At 44.1% G+C, this 18880-nt stretch overlaps 1 protein-coding gene across 1 annotated transcript in view; it reads left to right on the plus strand.

The window, feature by feature from the left end:
- Positions 1 to 18880, plus strand: part of CAPN2 (calpain 2) — a 92824-nt gene that overhangs the window by 48881 nt on the left and 25063 nt on the right. The window contains exons 3-10 of the mRNA XM_036755002.1: positions 4412 to 4530; positions 5724 to 5857; positions 6914 to 7082; positions 8634 to 8717; positions 11107 to 11192; positions 12821 to 12895; positions 13620 to 13780; positions 18432 to 18607. Coding sequence (XP_036610897.1) covers positions 4412 to 4530; positions 5724 to 5857; positions 6914 to 7082; positions 8634 to 8717; positions 11107 to 11192; positions 12821 to 12895; positions 13620 to 13780; positions 18432 to 18607 — 1004 coding nt within the window. The remainder of the gene's footprint in view (positions 1 to 4411; positions 4531 to 5723; positions 5858 to 6913; positions 7083 to 8633; positions 8718 to 11106; positions 11193 to 12820; positions 12896 to 13619; positions 13781 to 18431; positions 18608 to 18880) is intronic.

Here is an 18880-nt window from a genome sequence, read left to right on the forward strand (position 1 = left end):
GGGCCATTTGCCGTTGCCATACATTTCTCTTGTGCCTTTTTTTAATTAAAATTTATTTTTTAATCAATGAAAATCTAGTTCTTTCCCTTCTACCCTTCTCTCCTCCCCTTTGGAAAAGAAAAAAAAAACCCTTTGTTACAAACATGTATAGTCAAACAAAACAAACTCCCTCATTGGCCGTGACTGGGAAAAGAGCCTTTCCCCAATTGATAAATGGCCAAAAGATACAAACAGGCAGTTTTCAGAAGAAATCAAAGCTATCAATAGTCACACGAAAAATGTTCTATTGCGTAGAGAAATGCTAATGAAAACACGTTTGAGGGACCGCCTCACACCTATCATGTTGGCCAACATGACAGAAAAGGAAAATGATAAATGCTAGAGGGGATGTGGAAAACTGGAAACAGTGATGCTCTGTTGGTAGAGTTGTGAACTGGTCCAACTATCTTTTTATATTCAACTTCTTTTTAATAGCAAATAACAGTACCAACACATTCCTTTCAAAGATGTTTGGTTTGTCTGTGTATCTTTCCCAAAGCTCTTCTCTTCCCTCCTGAGAATTTTAACAAATGCTTTGGGGAGAGGAAGGGTATGATAGGGGGAATGAGTGAGGGGAGGACTGTCCCTAGTTTGAAGAAGATGGTGACTTAGTGGATGGAATCCTGGACCTTGGGTCAGAAGGTCTGAATTCAAATTTAGACTCAGTCACTTGCTGGCTGTATAGTCTTGGACAAGTCACTTAACCACGGTTTGCCTCGGTATCTTCAGTTGAGAAATAAAGGTAATAATACTACCTATTTCATGAGGTTGTTGTGAAGATTATCAAAAGTGGATTTGGGGGAAAACTTAACTCACTCCATTTTGTCAGTTATGATAGTTCTTTGCCTATGGCCCAGAAAGTCACCTTCAGGGCCTCCCTTTCCCCTATTAAAAAAGAAACTATTCACTCCCTTCTCTTCGCCTATCAGAGAAGGCAAACAGCAGGAGCTTAATATATACTCATTGACCGATAAAGAAGAAACTATTATCTTTGCTCCGGGGCAAATGCTGCGCTAAAGTGCTTTGAGCAGTTCAAGCATCTACTTTCTTTTTTTAAAATGCTGTCTCAGTTAACTTGGCAGTTTATGTCTACTTGTGACTCAGTTTACCTAAAATGGAGATAATAATAACCTCTCCCTCCCATGGTTGTTGTGAGGATCAAGTTGGATGATAACTGTGAAGTGCTCAGCACAGTGCCTGGCACATAGTAGGTGCTATATAAATGTTAGTCATCCTTCTTCTTCTTCTTCTTCTTCTTCTTGCTACATTTTCCTGCACAAGAACTCCACCTGGACTCACTCAGAATTGCTTTCTACTCTCTCTGGGACACAAACGTGTGCACGCCCAGAAACACACACACACACACACACACACATACATACATGTATGTATAAACATGTCTATGTATCAATATGTACCTGTGTAGACGGGTAAATATGTCATCTGTGGAACTGAGGGACTGGTGTCCACGCCCTGCTGATAGGGTGGGTCACACCCGAGAAAGGTCAGTGTGCCTGTCTGGCTGTGTCCTGTGCTGCCTTATTCAGGCCGTCACTAGTGAGGACCCTGACAATTCTGGCAACAGGATTAAATGAGAAAACATTTATAAGGCTCATGATATGACTCGCCCCAAGCCCCTTTCCAGTCTTCTTCCACCTTAGTCCTCTCCACCTCCTCTCTGACCCAGGGACATAGGCCTCCTGGCTGATCTTTGGCCAACACCCTTCATCTCCTAACCCTGTGTCTTTCCGATGACTGTCTCACCTGCTTGGAATGTTCCCCCTCCTCACCTGGGCCTCCTGGCTTCCTTCAAATCTCAGTTAAAATCTCACCTTCTGAAAACAAGCTTTTCCTGGTCCCCCAAAACTGCTAGAGCCTTCCCTCTCAGGGTGCCTCCCATCCACACTGGATAGAGCTTGTTTGGCCACAGCTGCTGGCATGTCGTCTCCCCCATTAGCCTAGGAGCTCCTTTAGGGAAGGGACTGGTATTTCCTTCCTTTGTATCCGTGGAAGTTTTGAACAGACTGAACATGCTTTTTTCACTCTCTTTGTTTCTTGCTTTTTATTGTTTTGTTGCGGGGTTTTGTTTTGGGTTTTGTTTTGTTTTTTGCAACATGGCTAATGTGGACATATGTTTTTGCATGACTTCACATGTATAACTGACCTCATATTGCTTGCCTTCTCATCAGATGAGGGAGGGGAAAGAGAGAGCGAGAGAATTTGGAACTCAAAAAATTTTCAAATGAATGTCAGAAATAAAATAAAATTGTTTAAAAAAACAGCGTCCCCTTCTGGAAAATGTCCACGCCCAGTAATCTCTTCAAGTTCATTGCAAGGACTTCTTACGTTGATTTGGAATTCTCCTAATTAATTACAGTAATGTCTGAAGTATTCTCTGCCTTCAGAATCCTTATCCTTCAAGGTTCTTCTCAGTTGCCTCCTCTTCTACATATCCTTTTCTGATCCCTTCCCGCAAAAGATTTCTTCTCTTTTCCCAATAGAATATCAGCTACTCGAGATAAGGAACCACCATTTTTAGCATTGCATTCCTGGTACCTAGCACAGAGCTGTGTAGCTAGGAGTTGCTTGATTATTTGTAATGAATTGAATCTTTCCTCAACTTATTGGTTTGTTTGTTTGTTTTTCTCCATGGTAACTTAACAGAAACCAGGGGTGCAATGGAAAGAGGGTTGACTCAAGTCACTTCTGACACTTACTCCCTACGTGATGTAGGGCAAATCATTTTGGCTTTGGTCTCAGTTTCATCATCTGCAAAATGATTGAGTTGGAAAAGATGGTCCCCGAGGTCCCTGCTTGCTCTCCATCTTTGATCCCATGAACCCTGGAGCAGATTAAGAAGAGGTGGACACCTGTCTCAACACCGTAGCTCCTAGGGTCCCCCACCTAGTGACAGATCATTATTTACACTGAAATCTGGAGTGTAAAGTAGAGCTCTGGGAGCCCTTTTCCACTTCATGCTAATCTGCTCCAAAATCAACTTTTTCAAATTAGATTTTTAATTAATGAACATTTATTTTTTTCTCTCTTCTATCTCCCCACTCCCCATTGGAAAAAACAAAAACAAAACCCATGCAACAAATATGCAGAGTCAAGCAAAATATGTCTGAGTGACTCTTCAAACCACTAAATTTCTGTACATAAAGACCTCTCCCCCACAAGCTGGCATCTGTGCAGTCACTGACTCCCTCATTTTTCCAGGCTGTTTTAAAAGTGACTTGAGAAATCAGCCAGAGAGAACACAGCTCCTTGCTTAGGAAGAACTAGCTGTCTATTCCATTGTCTTTCTTTCTGGCCTGATCTCAAAGTGGGATTGACACCACAACCTAGGAATGTATGAGCCACACATCTACAAGCTGCACACATGTGGACACAAGAGATATCCTCTCCCTTACCTACCGACACACCTGGAGAGCTACACTCATTAGCCCTAATCAGGTCTGCTTCCTGCCCCTTGGGATGGGAGAAGGTCCATTCATGACCACCATTGCTTTACATAATGGTGTCACTTTTCTGGTATTCCTAGTCTTCTCCTCAAGAGCTTGGGCTCATAAATTCACAGCTGGAGGGACGTTCAGGGCCATCAAGTCCAACCTCCTCATTTTACAGATGAAGAAACTAAGGCTCAGAGGTTAAGTGCCTTGCTCAAGGTCCGACATAGTTAAGTATCCGAGGCAGAATTTTAACATAGGTCTTCCTAATTCCAAGCCTGGCACTCTGTCTACCACTTTATCCAGATGACAAAACTGAGACCCAGAGAAAGGAAGGACCTGCCCAAGACCACACAAGTATTAAAGAGCAGAGCTGGGGGTCAATCTGAAGTCAGTTTTCATAGGTGCTTACCTACCATCTAGAGCTGGGAGGGATCATAGAGATCATCTGGCCTAGACTCCTTCATTTTAGAGCTGAAGTAAACTGAGGCCCATCGGGTGAAGTGACTTGCCCAGGACCACATAGCTACTAAGGGGCAAAGCTAGGATTCAAATTCAGATTCTCTGACTACAGATCTGCCTTATTGAAAATTCGCTTCAGATTCTGTCTCCTCAGAAGCCTGGCCAGAAGAAATGACAATAAATTCCCTCCTTCCCCAGGTTCCACAAAATGTATTTTTTTCCCTCAGTAGTCCCTAAAACTATCCAAAGCAAATACACTTGAAATGAAAGAAAAACTTATTAAAATGTTTCTCCATCTTGCCAGCTTAGAACATCAGCTCCTAGAAGGCTAAGACAATGTCATGAGCAGCTCTGTGGTGTGTCTAGCATGCTGTGTGAGATCCATAAATATTAAACAGTCCGATAACTTGATAATCCCAAATAGTCACACTGACAAGAATTCCTTGGGCTTTCGTTCACAGGTGACTGCTGGTTGCTGGCAGCCATCGCCTCACTCACCCTGAATGAAGAAATCCTGGCCAGGGTGGTTCCAAAAAACCAAAGCTTCCAGGAAAACTATGCTGGGATCTTCCATTTTCAGGTAACTTCAGAACTGGCCCCCAGGCCTCTCTCTTCAGTGGGGATGTATCACCTAGCAGGGCAGGCGGTTAAGCAGAAGTTGTCCATGTCTGGTGTCACCAGTCCAGACCCGTAACCCTGATGCTGCTGGGAAGGCTTAGGAGGGAGGGAGCCAGGAAACACTCTTGTTTGGGTTTCATAAGGTAAGCTGCCCATGGGCAGTGTAACACAATGGATAGAATTCTTGCCTTGGAGAGTAGAGTTCAAAACTCTCCTAGCCAGAATCTAGTGTCACTTTTGACACATGTTGGGGGAGTCAAACTCAAATAGAAACAGGGACCACTAAAAGACAGAAATTTAAGGAGCCCTGTGGGCTGCATATTGACTTAGAAAAACACATATTGACATTATCTGTGTCTTATTGTGTTTTTATTTATTTTGTGAAATATTTTCCAATAGTTTGAAGCACTTGGAAAGTAGTTTGCAAAAAACCTGTTGCTCGAGGCAACTCTTTCAGGTTATAAGTTGCAGTGGAGCAGTTCTTTATGGGAAGAGGGATTTTCTCATCTGAGACTTCCCTATACCAATGAAATCACAGGTCTAGTCCCTAACACTGTTATGAGATAGAGCATGTTCATCTGGCCACCTAATGAGCCCCCAGAGATCTCTGCAAAGTGATGGAAATGACCATAAGAAGATGGGAGATATCTTTACATGTTAACAGGGGAAAAATAAAATATTATTTAAAAAAAAAGATGGGAGATAAAAGAGGAGCTAAATGGAATCAACTCCTAAATTTTTTTTTAAAAAAGGTTTATTACAAAGTTTTCAGCTTCTCCTTACTTTTTTCCTTTTTGTACTGACTAATAAGGAACTCCTTAAATTAAGCTGATGGCAAAGAGTTTGGAGTGGCACAGAACTTCAAGGAGAGTGAATGAGCTGTTTCTGCTCTCAGACCTACCTAATGGCAGGCCAGGTGGTTAAGGAGATAGTCTCATAAAAGGAGAACCAGTGCTCTCCCTTTGCCTAGTGGTAGGGAGATATTCTCATAAAGGGAGAGCCTACATGCCCTCCTGTGGCCCTAGCCCTGTGGAGTGCTAGGGCAGTGAGGTAGGGTCCAAGGTTGCAAAGGCCAAGACCCCAGGTCCCCTAGTGCCACTGGCCCTGGTTCCAGCCTTCGTGTTCAGCAATGACAAACTACCTCTTGCCTTGCAGTTCTGGCAGTATGGTGAGTGGGTAGACGTGGTGGTGGATGACAGGCTACCCACAAAGAACGGTGAGCTTCTCTTTGTACACTCAGCAGAGGGAAGTGAATTCTGGAGCGCCCTCCTGGAGAAAGCCTATGCAAAGTGAGTAATTCTCCCATTGCCCAGGATCTTGGAAGATCCAAAGATGGCAGCACGGGGTACTGTCAAACTCTGCTATCAAAATTGAACTTATGACAGCATAGAAAATTCCATATTTGTTCATGTGTGAGAAGTACTTTGACCAGTATTCTCAGTCATACTGCTGCTATCTTCATTAAGAATCCCATTTACTTCTAGAACACCAGAAAATACAAGAATATTTGGTTGTTTCATGTTATATTTTTCAACTGAGGACCTCAGAAGACTCTTGGGTTCACAGATCTAAAGCTAGAGACCAGCTGAATCATCTCCCTCATCTTAGAGATGAGAAGACTAATGTGGAGAGAGGTTCAGTTACTTGGTCAAGTCGTAAATTCTCAGGTAGTAAATAACAGAAACAGGATTGGAACACAAGTCCTCCAACTCCAGATCCAGTGGGGCCTTTCTCCTGTACCCTACTGCTTGCTGGTGAATTTCATTTGCATTATTCCACATATGAAAACTGAGGCAACCTGCCTCAAATTATATAGCCTGTCAATGATCAGCAACAGATCTCCCGTATTTCCACACCCAAAGCCACTTCCAGTTTCTTTGATCGCTGGGGATAGATCCTACCCCTGGGACTCAGCTCTCACTCAGGCAAGAGTGGCTCTCTCCAGGAAGACCTCATTCTGATCACTCGTTGGCGTTAGCTCCTCCCCCCATTAGGAGCATCTGTCTCTAAGTCACAGAGTAGATAACAACAACATGTCGTGTTGCTATTGCACTGTACGAGGTAGTAGTGGTGGGAGAGTGCTTGGAGTACAGACATCTACATAGGTGACCTGGAGTCAGGAAGACCCGAGTTCAAATCCAGCCTCACACACTTACTAGCTTGTATGTCTCTGGGCAAGTCACTCACCCTCCGGCTTCCTCGGTTTCTTCATCTACAAAATGGGGATAATAATAGCACTAACCTGCCAGGGTAGTTATGAGGATCACATGAGATGCTATTTGTAAGGTGCTCAGCAAACCTTAGACCCCTATATGATGGTAGTGGTCTTTCTTCCTTTTGTACAGGGTCAATGGATGTTATGAAGCTCTCTCAGGAGGGTCTACCACAGAGGGCTTTGAGGACTTCACTGGAGGGATAGCTGAGTGGTACGAGCTGAGGAAAGCCCCTGACAACTTGTTTGTCATCATCCAGAAGGCCCTGCAGAAGGGCTCTCTCCTTGGCTGTTCCATTGACGTGAGAGTCTGCTCCTCCTTCCTTGTTTTCCCCTTTATTCTCCTCTATTTACCTCAGACCCCCCCATCTCCCGCAAGTGTCCCCTGATGCTGAGGGGAGCCCCTCTCATCCTCCACCCCTCTTCCTCAGTGAAATCCTTCCTCTCCACTCTTGGACGACCCTCCGTTTCCCAAGCCCACGTCAGGTATTGTTCAGGTATTATTGTTCTCTGCATAGACCAGCTGGGCTGTGAGGCAACAGCAAGGTCTGTCTTCCGTACGGCTGAGGAGGAGGCAGTTTCTCTCCTTCTTCCCAACCTCTCCATAGTCTTAATCTCCCCTAAATTTTTCTAAGACCCACATATCCCTACAGTGCACATGTTGCCCTGACCAGCCCAAACCTAAAGTGACCACCCTCCCAGAGACCAAGTCTCCCATTGCTCCAGAGAGGAAAAAACCCAGAGCATTTAGTCTGATATTCTGGGTCAGCAAAACCAGCAACTCATGCACCTTCCCCTCCTTGCACCACACATCTATTCCCAAGCAGGCTCTAGGGCTAATGGACCTGTGGGGAGATTTCAAAAGGCAGAAAAAATTCATTTCCTGAGCCACAGCATCTGCTGCCAAAACCTCATCAGGGAACAGGGAGCAGGATGTCCTGGGCAGTGGCCCGCAAGGAGAGGGGTGACTTCAGCAGCAACACCTGAGGCCCACATCAAGCCAGTGACCAAGGACAGAGTCACGAAGTGACCAGTCCCAGGAAAAGGACCCACCTCTGCTATGTCCTCAAGTTCTCTGTAGCTCTTTAGGCGAGGGGTTCCAAAAGGACTACCTAGGCCACCTATTCTTATCACTTCCAAAGAAAAGATAACACACCCTCCCCCCCTTCACAAGATAGAAGGAGATTTGTTCTGCTTTAGATGACACAGTAGAGACCCCTGGCTCTGTGATTCTAAGTGAATTATTCATCTGAGCCAAAAACCAAAGTACAGATGTTGTAGTCTTGTAAACATTACTAATATAAGAAAATAACTCATAGAGCACCTGGAGGACTGTCTTGTGGACCTTTTTGGCCTTCAGATCACACTTGATGGATTTCTGCTCTAAACCACAAGACCTGCCTACCTCTCTAAGTTAGGTTAGAACAGACCCTGGCCCAAATTGCAATGTGGCCAAGTTTGTCTTCAGCACACCAAGCCTTTCATGTGTTCTCTCTCTCCCACTCCCTGGAGACACCCAACAATCTCATGCTTTCTCCCACTGTAGAGTCCTGCTCTCAGGAAAGGAGTTGACAAAGACATTTACACCTTAGTATGAATTATGTGTCAGTCACTGTATAACCTATCCACAGGTTATTTGCATATTAAGCTTTGTCTCTTGTTGTGGAATGAAAGGCTTTATATCCTGTTAGGAGAATTTGGGGCAAAGGGTAGCAGGTGGGGGAGACTTCCTAATGCCCTGAAAACCACAGTGCTAGGCAACCACCTATTTTGCTTATACATTAGGTCCTGACTAAGGTAGTAAGGAAGCCACTCCCCAGGCTTCAGGATTAACTCTTCCTCTGCCTTTCCAGATCACAAGTGCTGCAGACTCAGAGGCCATAACTTTCCAGAAGCTGGTGAAAGGACATGCATACTCAGTCACCGGAGCAGAAGAGGTAACTTACCCACAGCAGGGGCAGCGGCTTGGTTTGGGGTTTGTTTCTTTCTTTGTTTTCTGGGGGAGAGTCTTTAAGGGAGAGAGACACTCGCTAACATCAAAATTAAAAGTACACTTTAGTCCGGGACAGCACAGGGCGTGGTCTAAGTCAGACAGAAGTCACATTTTAATACTGATTTCACTTCTAAAAAAGGGCTGCCCCGTAGAATTTCCTGGCACTCCAACATGAATCACACTTTCCTGCCCTGAGTCATGCTGACCTCCAAGTGCGGTGCACTTTGCCCTCTGGTGGTCCCTTTTTCTCATAACAACTTAAAAAATCACAAGTCTTGTCCCTTCTAGAACATAATTTCAGTGACACCTCATGAATTACTTTCATATTTGACCTCTCAACAGCCCTGGAAAGTAGGTTATTAATACCTCCATCTTACAGATGAGGAAACTAAGTCCTAGTGAGCTAACTGACTGGTTCAACAGTATCAATAGTGACGGAGCTCAGATTTGAAAAATTTAATTTTCTTTTTTATTATGAACTTAACAATGACCAACAGACATAAACATTCTGGCACATAAGGAAAAACCAAAAAAAAGTATATGAAACTATGAGTGTCTATTACTTAGAATTTTTTAAAAGAGGTATCTTAAATTTAACAGAGTAATAACAAAATTGCCCTTATTATCTACGTCCCCTTCTGAACTGTCTTCTCTCATGTTTTGATTTCTATGAATTTTCATTGACATTACTTTGTTCTTTTTTTGCGTCTTTATCACTACCCACTCCTCTCCCCCCGCCCATAGAAACCTTTCCTTGTAACAAACAAATATACGAAAAAACCAAACCAACACAATGGCAGTTGTCTTCATCTCCACTGCATCACCTCTTCACCAAAAGGGGACAAGAAAGCGTTATCATCAGTTTCCTGAAGTAGTGATTGGTCTCTGCATTGATCAGAGTTCTGAAGTCATTCAAAAGTTGTTTTCCTCTGTATTATGGTGGTCACTGTGTAAATTTTTCTCCTAGTTCTATTCACTTCACTCTGAATCTGTTCATACAGCTCTTTCTAGGTTTCTCTGAACCCCTCATAGCTGTCATTTCTTACAGTAATATGTCACTGCATTCACATAACACTAAATGTTCAGCCATTCTCTAACTGATGAGCACCTGTTTTGTTTCCAGTTCTTTGCAACAGTAACAACAAAGTTTCTTGCCCTCTGTACATAAATATGCCTGTATATACACATATGCAGGCATATATACGTACGTGTTATATATACATACACACATGATAAATATGGATCTTTTTCCTGTCTCTGACCTCTTTGGAATATATGCCCAGCAGTGGTATTGCTGGATCAAAGGGTACACACAGTTAAGTGACTCGTGGGTATCCGGTATTCTTCTCACAATTTAAGAACCTCTCAGAAGGTTCATGACAAAGATATGTGTCATTCATTATAATCAAGTAAGCCAAAGCTATTCCGAGAGTCACATGGAGCTAAAGTGTCAGAGCTGGGAATTGAATTGGCGTGTTTGCACTCTCTGTCCCCCAGTAGGACAAGGAGGCATGAATTCAGTGATCATACCCACTCTCTGGGGGCAGCTAGGTGGCACAGTAGACAGAGTGCCTGGCCTCAAGTCAGGAAGACCTGAGTTCAGGAAAATACTGACTAGTTGTGTGACCCTGGGCAAGTCATTTAACCTTGTTTGTCTCAGTTTCCTCATCTATAAAGTAAGCAGGAGAAGGAAATGGCAAATACTCCAGCATCTTTTCCAAGAAAACCCCAAATGGGGTTACGTAGAGTCAGACACAACTGAAATGACTGAGAGATAACAACAAAAACCCACTCTCTGAGGACACTCACAACCTGTAGACATTTTATGGGTACTCATTTCAGTAAAAGTAGCCCCCTGCTGGCTATAACTTTGCTTTCCCCAGTAAGGAGAGGTTATGATAGAGGACGTGAGTCAAAAGATGTGAAGTTCAAACCCCATCTCTGACTTTTCTTAGCTGTGGGACTCTAAGTAGGTTACTTAACCCCTCTGTTTCTCAGTTTCTTGATCCGGAAGATGAAGATATTCATCCCACCCCTCTTAAAAGGGTTGTAGGGAGGAAAGTACTTTGTAAATCTTAAATCACCACGTAAACATGAGAGGTTATTATTTGGGGTCAACACCAAGCTTTTTAAACCCACTCCAGTTTATGCTGTGATTCTGCCCCTGTACACAGAGAATTAAAGGAAGAAAAAGGGGATGAGAAGAAAGAGGTGAATCCCAGAGAGTTTGGCAGCCTTCCCAGGAGGAGCAGTGAAAGGGGGAGGCTTTGAACCTGTGTGACACCAGGCTTAATTCTATCTTTTGCCCCCTTTTCTCCATCTAACTTCACCAGGTGGAGTTTAGAGGAAGCCTGCAGAAGCTGATTCGCATCCGAAATCCCTGGGGAGAAGTGGAATGGACTGGAAAGTGGAGTGACAAGTGAGTTTGTGCTAAGGCTTAAAATTGGAGGGCTGAAGATGACGCAAGTTCCTGGCACTATATAAATGTTAATTATCATCATCACCCTCAAGCCTTTTTGGGGTCCAGAGGATAAGATGGCATTTACTCATTGTCTTTGAAACTAGCCCTTGCTGTAGTGTATTGCTTGTTGTGTCTCTTTTTGCAGGGCCCAGAAATCCTATTTCCAAGATGGCGGTACTTCTCACCTAGTTTCAGCAAGGATTATTCCCCCTAGAATAAATCTTTTTCCTAGCTCAGACTTACCCTTCTGTTAGGCACCAAGAAACTGAAACTTTCTCTTGACTGAAAACCCTAACTGAATATGCTTGTTCTGTTTCAAGGATATAAATTAGGTGACGGAGCCTAGGGCAGCTAGCCCTTTGGTTGACATCTGCAAGTGGATCTGCTATGCCCTGGGCTCTTTTGCAATGAAAACCAGTTTTAGTTTCTTCTGAACTTGCACACACTCTCTTCCTTCTCCTCCACTTCCTCCTCCTTAGCTCCCTCCCTCCTCCCTCCAACCCAACCCATTCCCTTGGCCCCAGAGCTACTCTCCATGAACTAATGTAAATCAAGTCAGGGAGCTTCCCTAGAAGGTTTGCTGGCAGGGACCACAGAGATTTGCTGGAGCCAGCTCCAACTCCAATGCATTTTAAAATTTTCATTGTGTAAGCATTTACATTTGAGCAGTCAGAAAATGCTACAAATTAGGGCTTGATTTATTGTTATGTGGATGGTCTAGACTTAAGAGAATAATGGAGAAAATATCAATAATGCAGATTAAACTTAAAAGTGTGTCCTGCATACTTTCTTTAGAGAGCTGGTTGTTAAACATTTACCAACACACCCCTGCTTCCAGGTCGGTTGCAGAGAATGAATTTAAATAAAATTCCTCTATAAGATTTTTTCTCTGCTAAACCCCTCCTCCCCCAAAAGAGTTGGCAAGTGCTTCAGAATTGTCTCCATCATGAAAGTTACCTGATAGTTAGGGGCTTTGAGAAGTAAAGAGAAACCCAAGCACTTGAGGATTTTTTTATTTTAGGAAGGAAGGGGGAAGGAAAGAAAAAGGGAGGGAGGGAGAAAAGAAAAGCAGGTCACCCCAAAAAGGGATAAAAAATTTTTAATTGAATAAATGCTTTTCTAATATGTTTTCAGTTCAAATGCACTGATTACCGAAGAAAAAATGTAACCTTCATTCACCATCAATTCATGATAAGCATAGTGAGACCATTAAAACACTCATGTCCCATAGTTGAGCATTGATGGTTTTTTCACCTACTAACACTGAGGTCTGCTTTGAACTTGAGACACAGGCCATAGGTCTCTCCCACCCACCCTGCCCTGCCCCTGCCCCCGCCCCCAAACCTTTTATAGCCGCTGTTTATGCTCCTTCAGACAACCACCCTTTTCCTCTTCCTCCTCCTCCTCTCTCCTGGCTCTGTGTTTTATTCTCCACCCTTTGATATCTACAAGCCTGTTCAGAGTTGAAAGTGGCTATCACTCTCCTTCTTGCTTTTGGAAATCTTGAAGCAAATTTGCTCCCTCTGCTCCCCACCCCAAACAGCAAATTTTAGCACCCCTAACTTTGATCCACTTTTACTTTTCAGCTGCCCTAACTGGAACAGCATAGACCCAGATGAGAGGGAGAGACTAACCAGGAAATTTGAAGATGGAGAATTCTGGTGAGTTTACTTGGGGCTTCATGGAGAATTGTACACTTTCCAGAATTTGCTTTACTGTGAAATTATTTAAGACAAAGCATGGCCCAGCAATGAGAGTGTAAGCTCCTGGGGGCTTTTTTCAGCCCCACAAGTACTTTACTGCACAGCCCTGTGCAAGAAACAGCTTAGTCTCCATCTGACTGTTAAATTGGAGTGAGATATGGAGGTGCTTTGCAGAGAGAAGAAACAAAGGAACTGCTATTTGGAATTCAGCAGAAGACAGTGGTGATGGTGGGACATACACGCCATTTCTAGGAGCTTTCAGTGGGCTTCTACTGTGTGCTCCCCACAGGTCCTAGAAGCATCTTACAAAATATGGAGAGTAGATGGCATGGTATACCTTGAGAGTCAGCATGGTATAGTTGTTAGAGACCTGGACCTGAAGCCAGGAACCCCAGAGTTCAAATCCCACCCCTGACACTTACTCAGTATTCGGTCATGAACAAGACACTTCACCTCTGAACCTCAGTTTCCTCATCTATAAAATAGGGGTACCAATACCTGTAGTGTGCCAACCTCACAGAGCTGTTATGCCTCTCCAATGAGAGGATGTATGTAAATCACTTGGAAAATTTTTAAATGTCTGTTATTATTATTGTGAGGCCATGTTGAGAGATTCAGAGGTCTCACAGGTATTCTCTCTCTTGACATGCTGAGCCAAACCCTGTCTGTGTTTGTGCTGCAGGATGTCTTTTGGTGACTTCTTGAGGCACTATTCTCGCCTAGAGATCTGCAACCTAACCCCAGACACGCTAATCAGTGACACCTACAAGAAGTGGAGACTCACCAAGATGGACGGGACCTGGAGGCGGGGATCTACTGCAGGGGGCTGCAGGAACTACCCAAGTAAGAGAAAAATTCCAAACTCGAAGCTAGTAGGTGTGTCAAGTGCCTGAGGCTGGATTTGAACTCAGGTCCTCTACTCACTGCACCACCCAGCTAACCTTCACTGTTTTGTTTTGTTTTGTTTTGTTTTGTTCCGTTTCCTTTCGTTTCGTTTTTGGAGGGGGGAGGGCAGGGCACTTCGAACCAGAGGGAGGGAGATCTAGCTCCCACTTTGAGAGCACTCAAGGGACAGTTCCCCCAACCTCCAGATATGTCTCACCTTCTTCCAACTATGAAGGAGCACGAAAAAAGCCTACAAGGCAGAGAAAGGAGAGTGGGGCACTGGTGTATTTCAAGTTTCCTCATCTGCCAAAAAAAAACCACGTATACTACCTACTTCACAGAGTTATTGTAAGGGAAGCAATTTATAAACCTTAAAGTGCTATCAAAATGTTAATAAGTTATCACTATCAACATTGTGATGTGCCCCCACCTTGTACTGCTTCCAAAAGAAATGTCAGGAGAAAGAAGAGACAGAGGAATTGGGCAAGGAGACACAGGAGAAGAGAAGGAAATCATATCCTTAGCAACTCCTCTTGATGTTGGCAGGTTGTATAAGGCAACTGCTCACCCCTATTCATTCCAGAGACATTTATAGAGCACATATTATGTACTAGGCACTCCACTAGTCATAGTAAGTGTTATAAAGACCTTGGGCAGGATCATCTCTAACTCCATGATTAAAGGTGAGAATGGTTCTAGACAACGCCAGGGAACAGGTCACCCTCATCATCCTGGCTAGAACCCTGATAGTCCCTCTCCTGGATTGCTTTTCAAACAGCCAAACTTCCCTTTGTCCAGTCCTTTCTTCAATAAGCTTGTTGTTGTTCAGTTATATCAGTCGTGTCTGGCATTTTGTGACCCCATTTGGGGTTTTCTTGGCAAAGACACTGGAGTGGTTTGCCATTTCCTTCTCGAGCTCATTTTACAGATGAGGAAACTGAGGCAAACAGGGTTAAGTGACTTGCTCAGAGTCACACAACTAGTAAGTATCTGAGGCCAGAATTGAATTCATATCTTTCAGACTCCAGGCCCCCTCATCTCTCTACTATTCTAGCATCCAAACATAGCAGTACTTTATTTTAGCCCTTTCCCCAAACTACTCTGGACAATCATCTCTCCCCCTCCAAAAAAAAGTTCCACTATCCAACTACCCCAGATGAATAAACCACCCACAGGCCTTCAAAAAGAGTTAAAACTGCAGTATCACACCGCAGTACACATAACGGAAACTGTGATCCACATAGGTTGTGTGCCTTGGCCAAGGTGACGTCACTAGTTAGTGACAAAATTGGTGTTATAACCAAGACCTCCTGACTCCTGGACTAAATTATTTTCCACTATACTAGCATTACACTTACATCTCTGCCACTTACACTTCAGTGTAAATGAGTCTCAAATCAATTTGATTTAGTTAGTTAAACAATAAGTGCCTTTCCCCCCAAATTGCCTTATTTTTAGTTTGTGTGTACTTACAAATGTCCATGTTCTTTGTTTCCCCCATAGAATGTAAGGTCCCCGAAGGCAGGGGCTGTTGCTTTTTTTTGTCTTAGTATCCTTAGTGCCTTGAAGACATAGGGATATTGGCACATAGGGATGCAGGGGTGGGGAACCTTCAGCCTCGAGACCACATGTGGCCTTCTAGGTCCTCGGGTGCAGCCTTTTGATTGAGTCCAAGTTTTACAGAACAAATCCTTTTATTAAGGGGATTTATTCTGTGAAGTTTGGATTCAGTTAGCCACCCTTGAGGACCTAGAGGGCCACATGTGGCCTGGAGGCTAAAAGTTCCCTACCCCTGGGATAGGGATAGGATCTAGACCTATCAGTTCATTGGTGTAGAGGACTTCCTCCACCAATGCAAATCAGCCCCTGCTCTGCAAACTTGTAGTCTTAAAAAGCTGCCTAGAGCACAGAGAGGTCAAGTGAGTTGTCCAGGGTCACACAGCCTAGGTCTTCCCTATCCTCCTCACTACACTCCCTCTTTGCCTTGTACTTAGTAAGTACTTAATAAATACTTGGTGATCTGTAGATTGATATGTAAGGCCAGTGCTAGGGCCAAGGATAGAAAGACAGAAATGAAAATGCCTGCCCTCATGATTCTACTGCAGGGAAGGGGATACGATAGACACATAGATGCGTACAGTACAAAATAATTTGGGAAGGAAGCAAGCACTACCTGGACAGCTGGGGGTGAAGGATAAGTGAGGATTAGGGAAGGCTTTGTACCTCCTTGTAGTTCTAGATGGCGTCTGAGGTGAAGCTTGGAAAAAAAAAAATAGAGATTTCAAGAGGTGGAAAGGAGGAGGGAACATCGTCTGGGCATGCAGGCATAAAGGCACAAAGGAAAGAAGTGTTGTTCAGTCATTTTGCAGTCATGTCTGATTCTCTGCGATCTCACTTGGGATTTTCTTGGCAGAGATACTGGAGGGGTTTGCCATTTCCTTCTCCAGCTCCTTTTACAGATGAGGAAACTAAGGCAAACAAGTGAAGTGACTTGCCCAGGGTCACTTCCGGTTTGGAACTCAGGTCCTCCTTACTCCAGGATCAGCCTTCTATCTACTTCACTACCTAGGGGCATGTAGATTTTGGGAAAGATGCTAGTAGTTCAGTGTAGCTAGAACATAGTTCATGAAAAGGGGTAATATGAAATTAGACTCAAAAATAGACTGAAGCTGTATAGCAGAAGGTTGTAAGTGCTGGACCTATAACTTATCCTAAAGGCAATAGGGAGCCGCCGATTTTGGTTTGGTTTGGTTGGGGTTTTTGAGCAGAAGAGCAACCTGGCTAGACCTGTGCTTTAAGAGGTTTATTTTGGCACTTGTGTGGAGGTTGGATTGGCCAGGGAGTGACATGGAAACTAGAGGACTAATGAGGACGATATTACAATAATCAAGGCAAGAGATGACGAAGACTCAAGTTAGAGGAATGGCCATGTTAGTCGAGAGAACAAGATGGAAGGATGGGAGAGATATAGAAGCAGAATCAACAACAAGCCTTGGCCACTGATTGGAGTTAGATGGTGAGGGAGAGGGAGGAGTCCAGGATGACTCCAAGGTTATAATATGGCCTGGGAGACTGTTCGAAGAGTGGTGTCCTCTGTGGAATGTGGCGAAGGGAAGATGGCAGAAGAAGTGGATTTAGAAGGAAGATCATCAGTTCCATTTTGGACAGGCCAAGTTTGAGTGACAGCATAGTATGATGGCAAGTCCTTAATATGGCATCAGGGGACCATTTACTACTGGTGTGGTCTGGGCTTAATTTCCTCCTTTATAAAATGAAGCTCATGGGTGAATCATTCATGTGCCTCTAAGGTCCTTTTCTAGTGTTGAGCATACAATGATGATAATGCTATGCAGCAGGCAGTTGGCAATGCAGAACTAGAGTTCAGGCTAGCTCTTCAGGCTGTAGGCTGGGGGGGATTAAAGCACATGAGATCACAGATTTAGAGTTGGGAGGGACCTCAGAAGACATCTAGCCCCACTCTCGCATTTTATAAATGACCAAGGTAGGATTTGAACCCACATGTTCTGACACCAAAGTCATGGCTCTTTCCATTGGTCATGTTCCTTCTCCCTGGATATATCCTTTCTTGAAAGAAGATTTTGATAGAAAAGATGTGTGCTTTGAGTGACTGGGGAGGTGGGGGTGAAGAGGGGATAGGATAGCACAGGGCATCTTAGAAGAGTCCACTTTAGCTCCTGCCTTGAGGATCATTAGCAGGTCATCAGTCGGAACCAAAGGAGGCAACCCCAAGTTTTTGTCTGGTGGGATCAGCCTTCTTCTACATAACTCAATTCACTCAAAGTCAGAGATGAATAAAGGAAGAAGACCACCAGGGGGCGCAACAGTCCAAAGCCTAGCAAGGGAAAGGCTTCATTTCAAGAAATCTTGTCTCACATAGTCCTCTCTCCCTCCCAGAGCTTTTTTTAAAAAAAAACAAAAAACAAAAAAAAAATTACTCCAAACATCTCAGTAAATTTGGAGCAAAAGAAAAAAATATAGGGCGGAGTTTCCGATTTCAGATTGTTTTAGACTGTGATGTGTGTGTAGTCCATTTACTCCACCACCACTACTACTCACACAAATTGAGGCTGCAGATGAGTGGAGATTTTCTGTTACCTCAAACCCCAGATTTCTCCCAGTTTCTCATATCCCCCTTCTATACTCCCCCTGCCTTCCATGACTACCCCAACCCTAAATGCCACAGACAGACCCTTCTCTGTTCCCCTGGTGTTCTTTATCTGTACAATCATGAATGAATGAAAAGCATTTTTTAAGCACTTACCACAGACCAAGCATGGTGCTAAGTGTTGGAGAGACAAATAGAAAAGGCAAAACAGGCTTGCTCAAAATAGGCACTCACATTCTAATTGGGGAGGGACCCCCACATAAAAGAAAGTTCAAGTATAGGGCAAATAAAAAGGTTCAGAGGTTCTCCAGGTCAGATGGCAAGGTCTTTTGGGTAGATGAGTAGGTGAGGTGACAGTCCCTCCACCCTTCTAGTCCTGAGTTAGCCAGTGTCTCGTGTCTTATGGGGGTGGCTCTTCCAGGATGGGTCCCCTGCGGTCCCTCTGAGGTGAGTGATAGCCTTTGTCCTTCTGTGTGATGGCAGACACTTTCTGGATGAACCCTCAATACATGATCAAGCTGGAGGAGGAGGATGAGGAGGATGAGAATGATGGCTCCGAGCCAGGATGCACCTTCCTGGTGGGCCTCATACAGAAACACCGGCGACGCCAAAGGAAAATGGGAGAGGATATGCACACTATCGGCTTTGGTATCTATGAGGTGAGGAAGGAATCATGCCTGGAAGTTTCCTCCCTCGCTTTCCTCTTTTACTCACCACCCAAGCCCCCTACTTTAGTACTAGGCCAACCCCAAGAGTTTGTAACAGCAAACAAGGACTGTTCTAGGGAAATGGCAAAGACACAGGCCAGACCTAGACTGGACTCTTTTTTTCTAGAATGACCTCACCCAAGGAAGCCCTGACAGCTAGCCAAGAGTTGCCAGAGGGCCTAAGGACACTGATAGAGTCCCCAGAGCCAGTGCTATGAGGGTTAA

This window comes from Trichosurus vulpecula, chromosome 4 (genome assembly GCF_011100635.1).
Source record: "Trichosurus vulpecula isolate mTriVul1 chromosome 4, mTriVul1.pri, whole genome shotgun sequence".
Taxonomy (NCBI): Eukaryota; Metazoa; Chordata; class Mammalia; order Diprotodontia; family Phalangeridae; genus Trichosurus; species Trichosurus vulpecula.